The sequence below is a fragment of the Schistocerca piceifrons genome, chromosome 11, assembly GCF_021461385.2.
Source record: "Schistocerca piceifrons isolate TAMUIC-IGC-003096 chromosome 11, iqSchPice1.1, whole genome shotgun sequence".
In the NCBI taxonomy this organism is placed as follows: domain Eukaryota; kingdom Metazoa; phylum Arthropoda; class Insecta; order Orthoptera; family Acrididae; genus Schistocerca; species Schistocerca piceifrons.
The window spans coordinates 92,463,465-92,479,014 of record NC_060148.1 but is presented as its reverse complement, the minus strand read 5'-3'; the positions used below and the strand labels follow the sequence as shown (position 1 = coordinate 92,479,014).

Sequence of the window (15,550 nt, the reverse complement as noted above, 5' to 3'; positions counted from 1 at the left end):
ACGTCCTGTGGCTCCACGAAAAGCTTTACTCGACATGGTGGCGTTGCTGTCAGGTTTCCTCCCAGCCATAATCCGTAGGTAGCGGTCATCCACTGCAGTAGTAGCCCTCGGGCGGCCTGAGCGAGGCATGTCATCGACAGATCCTGTCGCTCTGTATCTCCTCCATATCCGAACAACGTTGCCTTGGTTCACTCAAGACGCCTGGACACTTACCTTATTGAGAGCCCTTCCTGGCACAAAATAACAATGTAGGATTCCAATTCCAAAGAAAGAAGTTGCTAACAGGTGAGAACACGAGCCGTGTACCTCCTTCGTGGTGGAATGACTAGAACTGATCGACTATCGGACCACCTCCGTCTAATAGGCACTGCTCATGCATGGTTGTTTACATCTTATGGCGGGTTTGGCTCAAATGGCTCTGAGCACTATGGGACTTAACTTCTGAGGTCATCAGTCCCCTAGAACTTAGAACTACTTAAACCTAACTAACCTAAGGACATCACACACATCCATGCCCGTGGCAGGATTCGAACCTGCGACCGTAGCGGTTGCGGGGTTCCAGACTCACGCGTCTACAACCGCTCAGCCATCCCGGCCGGCTATGGCGGGTTTAGTGACATTTCTGAACAGAGGGACTGTGTCTGTGCTACAATATCCACAGTCAACGTCTATCTTCAGGAGTTCTGGGAGTCGGGGTGATACAAAACTTTTTTTCATGTGTGTAATTTGTGGGTTTCCTGACGAGCACAATTTGTTCTCTTCGCGTTGACTGATCATCAGTTTATACAACGGGAAAGTTTACGCGGTGACAGGGTGGAGAGTAGTCTGCAGGGGCCCAGCAACCGTGAAGCGGTGCAGCGTAACGGAATTGGGCAATGTCCTGTTGCAGAGCGCACGGGAAACAAAGCGCAGACCGCCTGCACAGGACCCCCGAAAACTGGTCCGCGCCGCACGCAGCTCAACGAATTACCAAATTGTGGCCCACCTGGCCTCCTAACAAAACCGACTAGTTGGGCCGTTAAGGGAGCAGCTTCACATCCTGTCAGCTCATTGTCCGACAGGGCAACTCCCGAACATAATACGTTGCTGTGGATACCTACAAGAATGTAATGATTGCACTTCCAAAGAAGGTAGGGGCTGACAGGTGTGAACTTTACCGCACTATCGACTTAATAAGTCATGCTTACAAAATACTGACACTAAGCAAAAGCAGAAGAATGGAAACGCGGGCAGAAACCGAACTAGGAGAAAATCAGTTCGGATTTCAGAGAATGTGGGAATAAAAGAGAATAGATTACAAAAAAGTAGAACGTAAGTTTATGGCATTTACAGATTTTTTCCACGTTTATTGGATTCAGAAAATATCCTTCACTGATCACGATTGCAATTTATTAATTTTATTGATTGCTACGATACTTCCCGCTAAAGTTGTCACCCATCTTCAGACCTGTAATTACAACGAAAATTTCAAGTAAGGAAATACACTAAAGCGCCAAAAAAACTGGTATAGGCATGCTTATTCAAAAACAGAGATGTGTAAACGGACAGTATACGGCGCTGCGGTCGACGACGCCTATATAAGACAACAAGTGTGTGGCGCAGTTGTTACATCGGTTACTGCTGCTACAGTGGCAGATTACCAAGATTTAAGTGAAATTGAACGCGGTGTTATAGTTGACGCACGAGCGATGGGGAACGGTATCTCTGAGGTAACGATAAAGTGGGCATTTTCCCGTACGAACATTTCAGGAGTGCACCGTGAATATCAGGAATCGGGTAAAACATAAAATCTCCGACATCGGTGCGCCCGGAAAAGGATCTTGCATGAACGGTACCAACGACCACTGTAGAGAATCGTTCAACGTGACAGAAGTCTAGTCCTTCCGGAAATTGCTGCCGATTCCAATGCTGGGCCAACAAGTGTCAGCGTGCGAGCCTTTAACGAAACATCACAGATATGCACTTCGGAGCGAAGTCCCACACGTGTACCCTTGATGACTGCACGACACAAAGCTTTATGCCTCGCTTGAGCCCGTCAACACCGTAAATGATGACTGGAAACATGTTGTCTGGTAGGACAAGTCTCGTTTCAAATTGTATCGAACGGATGGAAGTGTACGAGTATGGACGCAACCTCAGGAATCCATGGATCCTGCATGTCAGCAGGGGACTATTCGTGGAGGCTCTGAAATGGTGTGGGGCGTGTGCAACTGGAGTGATATGGGGCCCCTGATACGTCTATATACGACATTGACAAGTGACATGTTAAGTAAGCATCCTGTCTGACCACCTGCATCCATTCACGTCCATTGTGCATTCCGAAAATTCCAGCAGGACAATGCGACATTCCACACGTCCAAAATTCCTAGAGTGGCTCCACGAACACTCTTCTGAGTTTAAACACTTCTGCTGGCCACCAAACTCACCAGACATGAACATTATTGAGCATATCAGGGATACGTTGCAATGTGCTGTTCAGAGGAGATCTCCACCCCTCGTAATATAAAGGATTTATGGACAGCTCTGTAGGATTCATGGTGTCAATTTCCTCCAGCAGTACTTCAGACATAAGTTGAATCCATGCTCCGTCGTGTTGCGGCACTTCCACGTGCTCGCGGGGGCCCTACACGATATTAGGCAGGTATACCAGTTTCTTTGGCTCTCTAGTGTCTGGTATGATACAAAGTCCCAATACGTTCTTCAACGTAAATATGCTGCGCAATGACATTAAAGGATCAGTTTTTCGAAACTCGTAATTCTCTCCCGTAGCGACGTATAAGTTTGAAATTTGGCACAAAGGTTCCAACAACCTTTCTCTTCAAAGGTGCAAAACCGTGGCGCCTGCGACGCCGCCCTAGGGCTCAGAGACGCTTCAAGCAGCAACCTGTCGACACCTGCGAAAAAAGGTCACTGCTCAAAAGTTCATGTAAGGTTGGTTAATGATGTCACATTGGCACCAAATTTCACCACAGTTCTGCCCAATGCCACCATGGACGTGTCACACGATGAGCAGATCGTCCTCTTACACACAATTCACTCCTTCTTTTGCCGCCTATACGATGGTCAGAAAAACGATACCCAGCTTTAAAAGCACGCGGGAATCATATCAGACATGCAGCCGCTCAGAATCGGCAAGAAAAGGCCACAGGGGGTTGCACAAAGGGCATCAATGAAATCGTCCCTTCCCTTAGGACGTTGATTCCCACAAAGTTTACTGTAGAAAACAATATTTACGGTGCATAATCTACCGGATGACGTTGTTGACAACCCACTGGACGATTTAACCTTACTCTAAGGACACAGTCGGCCTGCAACCTCAATGACCATTATGACCTTTGGAGCGCAGTGCGACCGCAATTTTTGCTCTGGTATACAAGATGGAACTACTAGCGACCCTTCAAAACCATCCGACGACATTTGAACGTGATCTGAAGCATCAAAGTGGTTTTATGTTTTTTCAACGCTTCTGTTTGGAATGTTTAGAGCCGTCCTGTGACGACATAACACGGGGGCGGGTGGGGGGGGGGGGTGTTATTTTATGCTAGATATTCATGTGCGTGAATAAAATGGCAAAGGGTCCAATAAAATCACCAAATCGGCAACACCCTCGGTGCCACCCACGCACCTTCGTTGAGCACTTTAAAATTGTCGCTGTCCGAAACTTCAGCACCAGTTTCGCGACCTTCTCTAGCACATGACGGTAGGCAAATCCCACCTAGAGGATTTCGGAGGCCTTACCTAAACACGCAGGTCTTAGAGCAGCCATGAGACTATACTACGTGATCAAAAGTATCCGGACACCTGACTGAAAATGAATTACAAGTTCGTGGCCCCCTCCATCGGTAGCACTGGAATTCAGAATGGTGTTGGCCCTCCATTAGCCTTGATGACGGCTTCCACTCTCGCAGGTATACGTTCAATCAGGTGCTGGATGGTTTCTTGGGGAATTGCAGCCCATTCTTCACGGAGTGCTGTACTGAGGACAGGTATCGATGTCGGCGGTGGGGCCTGGCACGAAGTCAGCGTTCCAAAACATCCCAAAGGTGTTCTGCAGGATTCGTCAGGACTCTATGCACGCCAGTCCATTACAGGGACCTTATTTTCCACCACAGGCCGTGCATTATGAACATGTGCTCGATCGTATTGAAAGATGCAATCGCCATCCCTCAATTGCTCTTCAATAGTGGGTAGCAAGAAGGGGCTTAATACTTCAATGTAGGCCTGTGCTGCGATAGTGCCACGCTAAACAACAAGGGGTGCTAGCCCACTCCATGAAAAACACGACCACACCACCGCCTCCGAATTTTACTGTTGGCAGTACTCACGATAGCAGATGACCTTCATCGCGTATTCGCGATACACACACCCTGCCATCTGATCTCCACATTGTGTGCCGTGACTCGTCACTCTACACAACGTTTTTCTACTGTTCAATCGTTCAATGTTTACGCTCCTTACACCAAGTGAGCCGTCACTTGGCATTTACCGACATGATGTGTGACTTATGAATAGCCGCCCGACCATGAAATCCAAGTTTTCGCATCTCCCCCATAGTACCTGCAGTAGATCCTGATGCAATTTGGACGCCCGCATCTCGTGGTCGTGCGGTAGCGTTCTCGCTTCCCACGCCCGGGTTCGATTCCCTGCGGGGTCAGGGATTTTCTCTGCCTCGTGATGGCTGGGTGTTGTGTGATGTCCTTAGGTTAGTTACGTTTAAGTAGTTCTAAGTTCTAGGGGACTGATGACCATAGATGTTAAGTCCCATAGTGCTCAGAGCCATTTGAACCATTTTGCAATTTGGAATTCCTGTGCGATGGTCTGGATATATGTCTGCCTATTACACATTACGACCCTCTTCAACTGTCGGCAGTCCCTGTCAGTTGACAGACGAGGTCGACCTCTACACTTCTGTGCTGTACGTGTCCTTTCACGCCGGCCGGAGTGGCCTAGCGGTTCTAGGCGCTACAGTCTGGAACCGCGCGACCGCTACGGTGGCAGGTTCGAATCCTGCCTCGGGCATGGATGTGTGTGATGTCCTTAGGTTAGTTAGGTTTCAGTAGTTCTAAGTTCTAGGGGACTCATGACCTCAGACGTTAAGTCTCATAGTGCTCAGAGCCATTTGAACCATTTGTCCCTTCACGTTTCCACTTCACTATCACATCGAAAACAGTGGACCTAGTGAAGTTTAGGAGTGTGCAAATGTCGCGAACAGACGTATGACACAAGTGACACCCAATCACATGACGTTCGAAGTCCGTGAGTTCCGCGGAGCGCCCCATTCTGCTCTCTCACGGTATCTAATGACTACTGAGGTCGCTGATATGGAGTACCTGGCAGTAGGTGGCAGCACAATGCATCTAATATGAAAAACGTATGTTTTTGGGGGTGTCCGGATTCTTTTGATCACATAGTGTAAGTGTCAGTGCTACCGACAGGTTCATTTTTTAAGTGCTGAACAAACGTGTGTGGGTCGCACAGATGATGCTACTGAACTGGCAGTCTTAAAGGGGCCTTTTGTCGCTTTATATACGCACATGATAACGTTGCAGCCCCCCCTTGTACATGGCATAGAAGGGCGCGAAACAGGAGCGTCGGAAAAGCATAAAACCTCCTTGCTACTTCGGATCACGTTCCAATTTCGTCGAATGGTTTTGAACGGTCCCTACTGGTTCCACCATGTACACCGGAGCGAAAATTGAGGTCGCATTGCTCTCCAAAGGGATCATAGCACGTTCAGTGTTGGTGTAGCCCCACGTTGTCCTGAGTGTAGGGTTGAATCGACCACGGGGTGGCAACCGTGTCAAACGTTGCGAGGAACGTCATTCTCTCGCACACCACACCATACCGCACTGCAAACCGCGAAATGTGTGTAAATGCACGCCGCAAGAGAAGGTGTGGTTTCATTGACGCCCTTAACGATAGCCACCGAAGCTTTTTCATCTTCGTTGATCCAATATGGATCGTGGGACGACGGCTGGCATCAACTTCTTGATGCAATAATTTACCAACAGCCGTATGTATTGTAGAAATTTATTTTGTTTTCTTTTATGAACTTCTATGTGCTACCAGTTGTGGCATTATATTGATGCCATCTTCAGGCCCCTGTACAATGAGTAGAAGAAATGTACCATTATAAAAAATATAGAACATACTTTAACAACTGACAGGTATCATGTTAGCTATTTAAGTGGCTCAAAAAGACTTATCACTAAAACTATATGTAACATTAGGGCACATATGCTTCTGCCTATTCTACAATACATACAGCTGTTGGTAAATTATTGCATCAAGAAGAAGCCTTTTCATGTCCATTCCGAGCGGAGGTGTGTGAAATGTTTCCCTCGGCCACCCACTAGTAAACCGCGTGATTCACAGAAGTGACAAAAGCAGGAGTAAATTGTGAGTAAGAGGGATGTGACGGTCTGTTCATGGTATGACACGTTCACAGAGGTTTTAGGCAGAATTGTGAAATTTGGTGTGAATGTGACATGAACCCACCTTAAAGTTCACAGGAAATTCTGAGCTCTTTTTTTTTTCTTTTATTTTGCGTACGTCGACACCTTTCTGTTCGAAGCATCGTTGAGGCGAAGGGTAAGGTTGCAACGCGTCGACCTTCAGCACCATTGCAGAGGAAGGTTGCTGCCACACCTTGGAGCCAAATGTGCATTGCTATGGGAGACAGTTACGGCGTTTTTAAAAAGTAATCCTTTAATTTTGTTGCGCAGTGTACATACCACACGATTTTTTCCGTGTAAATTGTTTATAAGACAAGGGTATGATACAAAATGCCAGTAAAATAGTTCCACAACATGAATATGTAACACAGGATAAAGGAAATTTACGTGTACACTACTGCACTGGCGCTTCGTACCGTATCATTTTTGCTTCTATAAAAGAAGCTGACGACTCACCTCCATCCATTTCCGATCTGCTCCACTGGAGACTCTCCGGCACCTGCAGATCCCCTGCAATACACACAACACCCAGTCACTCACACTATTTAGTGACACATGCATCTTTATTATAAGGTTGATAACACTAGCCAACAAAAAAATAATAATTTTTGAATGTTTCCTGCACTTCATGAATCAATTCTTACTAATTTTGGGTCTAGGAAAACTAATATGAGAATGAAAAATTATCCTTAGTTCTAGTTTCTGTGATTCACACTAGGTGGAAGTAATTTACATTAATGGATTAAGAGAAAAAGGTAGATTTTAATTACATATGCTAACAACACTGAATGCGTATTTGAATTTTTTTAATGGTAGTTACACTTTAAGAGTTGTAAATTGCTGAAATACCTCGGATATGTTTGAGTCTGTAGAGAATCATACGATGGCTACTTGAGATCGTCGTCGTTTAGCTTGCTTACTGTAACGGAGTTCCGGAGCATTCCTACACATAGACCAACGATAATTCGCATGCATTGCTTCATTCCAATGGCCCTAATATCTTTGTTCAATAACAGAAATGTTCTGATGGAATCTTTCTCCATGTTCATCACTGCTCCACAACTAGGAGGGAAAAAGTCTAATTGGGAATGGAGAAAATGGATTTTAGGGAACATGTTGCATCCAAGGTTATGGTATTTTTGTAGGAACACTGTCACCTACTGAGTGTAGTTATCATATCTCTTGTTGCCTAAAAATGCACGAACAACTCCCTTGAAGGTTTCCCGAGCTTCTTTTTCTTTCCCTTCCAAAATTTGGTCAAATGATGATCCTTTACAAATTCTCGAATTTGTGGCCCGATAAAAGTACCTTCCTTAACTGTTGTATCACTTAATTTCGGAAATTTCTCTCTTATTTACTTAAAGGTCCGTCCTTCTTGGTTCATACCTTTGAAAAAATTTTTCATCAAACCCAGCTTGATATGCAGGGCTGGAGGAAGAACATCTTTTGGGTCCACGAGAGGCTGGGCAACGACATTTTTCTCGCTCTGGTTAAGATTTATTGAGGGCCAGACTGCTTTAATATATTGCGATTTCCTATCCCTACTGCCCCACAAACATAAGAGGCAGAAATGGTTTGTTTATCCCAGTTCCATTCCTAAGAGTATGGTAATGGCTTTTGGATAATAACAGACTTTCCTTTTGTGTTCATGATATTTGATTGAGTCCAAGAGGGCTGTCATATATGTCTCCTTCATGTGAACTGCAAGACCAAGAGGAACAGAAGAAAGCCGGCCGCGGTGGTCTCGCGGTTCTAGGCGCGCAGTCCGGAACCGTGCGACTGCTACGGTCGGAGGTTCGAATCCTGCCTCGGGCATGGATGTGTGCGATGTCCTTAGGTTAGTTAGGTTTAAGTAGTTCTAAGTTCTAGGGGCCTGATGACCACAGCAGTTGAGTCCCATAGTCCTCAGAGCCATTTCAACAATTTTTGAACAGAAGAAAAATGGTTGCCATTGTGAAGTAACACAGCTTTCAAACTAAGCTTGGAGGATTATTATTTATTTGTAATTTCTGCTACTAGTCACTTTTTTATTTTTTGTTTTATGTTTAATCTAGCATAATAAGATGCGTTTAGAACATGTTCTGTTCATGATCAGGTGTTTATACATACAGAGAATTTCTCTGTAAGATAAAAAAGTGACTGGTAGGAGAAATTACAAATAAATAATTATCCCCAACAGTCACAGTTCACGGACATACCCATTATGACCGAAAATAATAGAGCTTGGAGGAGTCTTTCAATAGCATCTAGGGATCATGATCGACATTCAAAAATTAATGCCGCGGCAAACAACAAGATTGTTTTTCCCCTCCACAAAGGAAAGCAGGTCCATGTGACGATTTCTGTACTGTGAGACTGTGACATCACTTTCGAGAACATTCCATTGCTGAAGTCGAGACCCAAGAATTTCTGCCTCTCCTTTGACAGGTCAATGTCTCTAAAGAGATCACTCAATTCCGCTTGACTCAATCTGTGCGGTTTATCATCTTTTCCCTCAAAATCAGCGTCACGGGATGTGGAAGGCTTGTTTGGTTCTTTTTCTTCTTCTTGTTCCGCACTGTCTTCATTTTCTACTTCAAACACACAATTTTCGGGTGGAGTAGGAACTGGTAAAGTATCTGAATGCGGAGTGTGTCGATTAGCATATCGAAGATTCGGATACTGAACTGTTCTTCTTTTCTTCCTAGACAATGCTGCCTTTACAGGTGGAATCAAGCAGAAATAGCAGTCATCTGCATGGTTTATAGGTTACCACCAAACCACAGGCACAGCAAAAGCCATATATCGTTTCTTATTTTTCAGCCATTCTCGCAGTATAACTGAACATGCGTTGCAACATGTATGTGGAGCCCAAGACTTATCCTGGTCCCTTACTTTCATACCGAAATAATGCTGATAGGCATTCTTCCCAACCGAGTGAGGTGGTGCAGTGGTTAGCACACTGGAGTCGCACTCGGGAGGACGACGGTTCAATCCCGTCTCCAGCCATCCTGTTTTAGGTTTTCCGTGATTTCCCTAAATCGTTTCAGGCAAATGCCGGGATGGTTGCTTTGAAAGGGCACGGCCGATTTCCTTCCCAATCCTTCCCTAACCCGAGCTTGCGCTCCGTCTCTAATGACCTCGTTGTCGACGGGACGTTAAACACTAACCACCACCACCACCACCACCATTCTTCACAAAAGGCGACAGACTACTATTTCGCCGCAAATGTAACAAAAATTATTCGCCTTATCTACACATTTTCGTGGTATTTTTGCGAATTTTGCACTACAAAAGCACTCTCAAACTAGAAATTCTGCATTAATTACAGAAGAAACTATGTGAAACAACAGCTTAAGACCACGTGTGTTTTGTTATTGGACACGTGTACCAACCCCGAAAACAAAATTTTCCCCAAACTGAAAATGTTGACTATAAAAATGAAATGTCACTTTATCTCCGCCGGCCGGAGTGGCCGAGCGGTTCTAGGCGCTACAGTCTGGAGCCGCACGCAGGTTCGAATCCTTCCTCGGGCGTGGATGTGTGTGATGTCCTTAGGTTAGTTAGGTTTAAGTAGTTCTAAGTTCAAGGGGACTAATGACCTCAGAAGTTAAGTCCCATAGTGCTCAGATCCATTTGAACCATTTTGAACTTTATCTCCAAAGCAAGAGCCAATCTGTCATTTTTACGGTGGTTTTCAACTCAGCTGATGAAAACCCATAATAATTAATTATTTTTAAAACATTTTCATTGTTGGCTAGTGTAATCTAAAACAGCCACACGTACGGTTTAAAAAAGTTTATTTGAATCATACCATTAAAGGTTTCGGATTTCCCATAAACCCAGTTTCACATGGCTCTTACAGGTTTACTTGCTTTGCTGCGGAAACCTCGTTTTACAGTCTTCATTAGTTTTGTGCAATAGGATAAACAAAAAAGTTTTTCGTTCAAAGCTTGGTAAACTGACGAGATGCCTTTTTTTTTGTACTTCACCGAAATATACAAGAAATGGTCAGAACGTGGTGTAAGATGGGGTGAGACGTATTCGTCGTGTACTTGTGTTATACATATTAAAATTTCTAAATTTTGCCACGTGTATTAAGTGAATGCTGTTAAAACCTCGGAAAACTCGTTGAATCGACACCACCCTATGTTCTAAGACATCATGCATTACTTAACGTGTCCCAGCTTTGCTTAAGTAACAAGAGCATTAGAATGAAATTTTCACTCTGCTGCGGAGTGTGCGCTGATTTTGAAACTTCCTGGCAGATTAAAACCGTGTGTCGAGTTCGAGTCTCGGTCCGGCACACAGTTTTAATCTGCCATGAAGTTTCAACAAGAGCATTAGTTTTGAAGACGCTGAAGTCGTATTAGTCGCTATGCTTCGTCGTTACGTCTTCGATAAGCGATGAAATTAATTTAAAGGCCGAAAAGAAAAAAATTAAATTGTATACAATAAATACTAACACGACATTCTGCTGAATGGCCAAGAATTTAGTTCCCGTTAGAAACTTCTAGGACTTGTACACGGCAGTCACTAAATAATATTATGAACAGAAATCCAGGTCTGGAAATGAACCGCTTCTGTTCTACGACGGTTTCTATACAGATGTTTAACTCATCCACTTCTGCTTGAGGAATTAAATTAGGCGTGACGCAGTACACTTATTAGGTAACACGTCGAAAGGAAATATAACGGAACATCCATTACTTGAGTACATTTATATTAACACGTACACATTATGTGTTTACATTATTCCACAAAAAAAAACAAAAAAAAAAAACAACTCCCGGTACCTACAGAACAGCACTGGTGCATTACAACAGCGGCTCGATGTGGCGACCACGAACGTTGTTACAGACACTGTGCCTACGAAGGACGTTCTGGTACAGACTGTCCGTTCCACCTGGTGGCTCTTCAGTTTCCACTGCGGCTGTCAGAACTCGTGCCAGCAGATTTGCCTTTGTCTCTACAGGAGCGTCGTAAATTCGATAAGACCACTCAAGAAGTAGTTCACGTCATCCTGTATATACAGGGTGGTCCAGTGATCGTGACCGGGCCAAATATCTCACGAAATAAGCGTCAAACCAAAAAACTACAAAGAACGAAACTCGTCTAGCTCCAACCGGGAAACCAGATGGCGCTATGGTTGGCCCGCTAGATGGCGCTGCCATAGGTCAAACGGATGTCAACTGCGTTTTTTTAAATAGGTACCCCCATTTTTATTACATGTTCGTGTCATACGTAAAGAAATATGAATGTTTTAGATGGACCATTCTTTTCGCTTTGTGATAGATGGCCCTGTAATAGTCACAAACATATGGCTCAGAATTTTAGACCAACAGTTCGTAACAAGTAGGTTTTTTAAATTAAAATACAGAACATTTTGTTTCCGTTGTTCCAGTGTGATACATGTTGTACCTTTGTGAACTTACCATTTCTGAGAACGCATGCTGTTACAGTGGGATTACCTGTAAATACCACATAAATGCAATAAATGTTCAAAATGACGTCCGTCAACCTCAATGCATTTCGCAATACGTGTAACGACATTCCTCTCAACACCGAGTAGTTCGCCTTCCATAATGTTCGCACATGCATTGACAATGCGCTGACACATGTTGTCAGGCATTGTCGGTGGATCACGATAGCAAATATCCTTCAACTTCCCCCACAGAAAGAAATCCGGGGACGTCAGATCCGGTGAACGTGCGGGCCACGGTATGGTTCTTCGACGACCAATCCACCTGTCATGAAATATGCTATTCAATACCGCTTCTACCGCACGCGAGCTATGTGCCGGACATCCATCAAGTTTGAAGTACATCGCCATTCTGTCATGAAGTGAAACTTCTTGTAGTAACATCGGTAGAACGTTACGTAGGAAATCAGCATACATTGCACCATTTAGAGCCGGCCGCGGTGGTCTCGCGGTTAAGGCGCTCAGTCCGGAACCGCGCGACTGCTACGGTCGCTGGTTCGAATCCTGCCTCGGGCATGGATGTGTGTGATGTCCTTAGGTTAGTTAGGTTTAGGTAGTTGTAGGGGACTGATGACCACAGAAGTTGAGTCCCATAGTGCTCAGAGCCATTTGAACCATTTAGAATGCCATCGATAAAATGGGGGCCAATTATCCTTCATCCCATAATGCCGCACCGTACATTAACCCGCCAAGGTCACTGATGTTCCACTTGTCGCAGCCATCGTGGATTTTCCGTTGCCCAGTAGTGCATATTATGCCGGTTTACGTTACCGCTGTTGGTGAATGACGCTTCCTCGCTAAATAGAACGCCTGCAAAAGATCTGTTATCGTCCCGTAATTTCTCTTGTGCGCCAGTGGCAGAACTGTACACGACGTTCAAAGTCGTCGGCATGCAATTCCTGGTGCATAGAAATATGGTACGGGTGCAATCGATGTTGATGTAACATTCTCAACACCGACGTTTTTGAGATTCCCGATTCACGCGCAGTTTGTCTGCTACTGATGTGCGGATTAGCCGCGACAACAGCTAAAACACATACTTGGGCATCATCGTTTGTTGCAGGTCGTGGTTGACGTTTCACATGTGACTGAACACTTCCTGTTTCCTTAAATAACGTAACTATCCGGCGAAAGGTCCGCACACTTGGATGATGTCGTCCAGGATACCGAGCAGCATACATAGCACACGCCCGTTGGGCATTTTTTGATCACAATAGCGATACATCAACATGATATCTACCTTTTCCGCAATTGGTAAACGGTCCATTTTAACACGCGCCAGATGGGGATGAAATTATGATGAAGACAACACAACACCCAGTCGCTGAACTGTGAAAATCTCCGAAGCAGCCGAGAATCGAACCCGGGCCCGTAGGACGGCAATCCGTCACGCTGACCACTCAGCTATCGGGGCAGACTGTGACGTACAGAGAGACGTTAATGATGCGGATGGTTAGGGAAAGAAGTGAGGCTCAAGTGACTGAAAACTTAGTTGCTGGTTGCAAGGAACGGTCGATTATGTCTTTTTTGTGTGATATAGTTTTTGTCAGTTAAAATACATGACCTCCCGTCGGGTAGACCGTTCGCCGGGTGCAACTCTTTCGATTTGACGCCACTTCGGCGACTTGCGCATCGATCGGGATGAAATGGTTATTTTGAGGACAACACAACACTCAGTCCCTGAGCAGTGAAAATCTCCGACCCAGCCGGGAATCGGACCCGGGCCCTTAGGATTGACATTCTGTCTCGCTGACCACTTCTTTTTTTATTTTTTATTTTTCTTGACTGTATGTACCACAAAAAAGAAAACCAAAATTACATTACTTACAACGCCCACAGGGGCATTTAAACAGTTTCATACAAGACTGGCACGGGAAAAGACTGATTCATGTTACAATACGAAATACCTTCTTCCATCCACCTTGGAGAATGAAGGAAAAAGGATATGGAAAACGTGCTCGAATTGTTGAAAGATGGGGAAGGAAATCGGCCGTGACGTTTGCAAAGGAACGATCTCGTCATTTGCCTTACGCGATTTAGGAAAATCTCAAGCAACCTAAATCTGGAGGGTCGGAAGGGGATTTGAACCATCGTCCTCCCGAATGTACAAAAATGTTCAAACGCGTGTGAAATTTTATGGGACTTTGCTGCTAAGGTCATCAGTCCCTAAGCTTACACACTACTTAACCTAAATCATCCTATCACACACACTCATGCCCGAGGGAGGACTCGAACCTCCGCCGGGACCAGCCATACAGTCCATGAGTGCAGCGCCTGAGACCGCTCGGCCTCCTGAATGCGAGTACAGTGTGCTAACCACATTTTTTTACGTTAACCTCTTTTTTTTTGAGATAATACTTTTATTAGATGAATAAGAAAGGCCCATAATCTTCTAGAAAACGAGTGAAAAAAAAACTGAAAGCAAGTGGAAGTGAACCTTTTACCTTTATTTTTTTCGTTTTATTTCGTTTTTTTCTGTTATTATTATTAGGATAAAGGCGTCTTTCAGTTACGACAAGCGAAATATGTATTATCCGGACACAGGAGGAGCTGTAGCTCGATTGTGCGAGGTAGGTAGCAGGTGAGGATCTTCTGCACTAGCAGCCATACCTCTAACGCCGATCCACATGTTAAGCGGTGCTCGTCAGTATCCACGAGGTGGCAACGTGGGCAAAGGGGGGAATCCGTCATCCCAATAGCATGCAGCCTTTGTCGTGTTACAACTTTCCCGTTCACAATCTGGTACCACGTAGCTCGTACCAGCGTGGGGATTTAATTAATGTCATACGACTAGCGCCTCCCGTCGGGTAGATCGTTCGCCGGCTGCAAGTCTTTCGATTTGACGCCACTTCGGCGACTGGCGCGTCGATGGGGATGAAATGATGATGAGGAGAACAACACAACACCCTGAGCGGAGAAAATCTCTGACCCAACCGGTGTCGCGCTGACCACTCAGCTACCGGGGTCTGACTGTTATCAGTTGAAACACGCATTACTTTAACAACTGTTCTTGTTATTTTCTGGCAACTAAATGAAGTATGTTCTCGCGTAACAAAGTAAGAACTACAGGCAGAAAGGTCTGTTGTTCCCTATGAAGAGATAGATATTTGTTTTAAATTATAAACTGTAAGAGTAGCCCAATATATGTGAAGTATAAGGTACAAATTACTCTGTGCATCAATTTTCATATGATTTTATATATAGACAGTTATTTTCCAAAGTCTGGATCTACAACAGGTACTTAAATATTTTAAATTATAGCTTCCGATAAACGCGTAGATAAGGATAATGTGCGAAGTGTAAATTAATCTGGTACTGAATCTTAGAAATCAAATATAGAAGGGCAGTCACGGGGCTAAAGTGCGATATTGGAAATCCCTCCCCCTCCACCCTCCCACCACCACACCACATCTGATATCTTGGTTGTGGTGAGATTCAACTGTAGCAAAGCCTAATGTTTATGCTTACACCTTATTTAATCGCATTTTAATATATTTAACGCATAAAAGCTAGAACCTCGGAGTAAATTCAGGCCAGCCGGTGTGGTCGAGCGGTTCTAAGCGCTTCAGTCTGGAACCGCGCGACCGCTACGGTCGCAGGTTGGAATCCTGCCTCGGACATGGATGTGTGTGAT

General features: G+C 44.8%; 1 protein-coding gene across 1 annotated transcript in view; it reads right to left on the bottom strand.

Annotated features, from left to right (window-relative positions):
- Positions 1-15,550, bottom strand: part of LOC124720039 (insulin-like growth factor 2 mRNA-binding protein 1) — an 858,327-nt gene that overhangs the window by 575,640 nt on the left and 267,137 nt on the right. Inside the window, exon 3 of the mRNA XM_047245294.1 lies at positions 6,912-6,965. Coding sequence (XP_047101250.1) covers positions 6,912-6,965 — 54 coding nt within the window. The remainder of the gene's footprint in view (positions 1-6,911; positions 6,966-15,550) is intronic.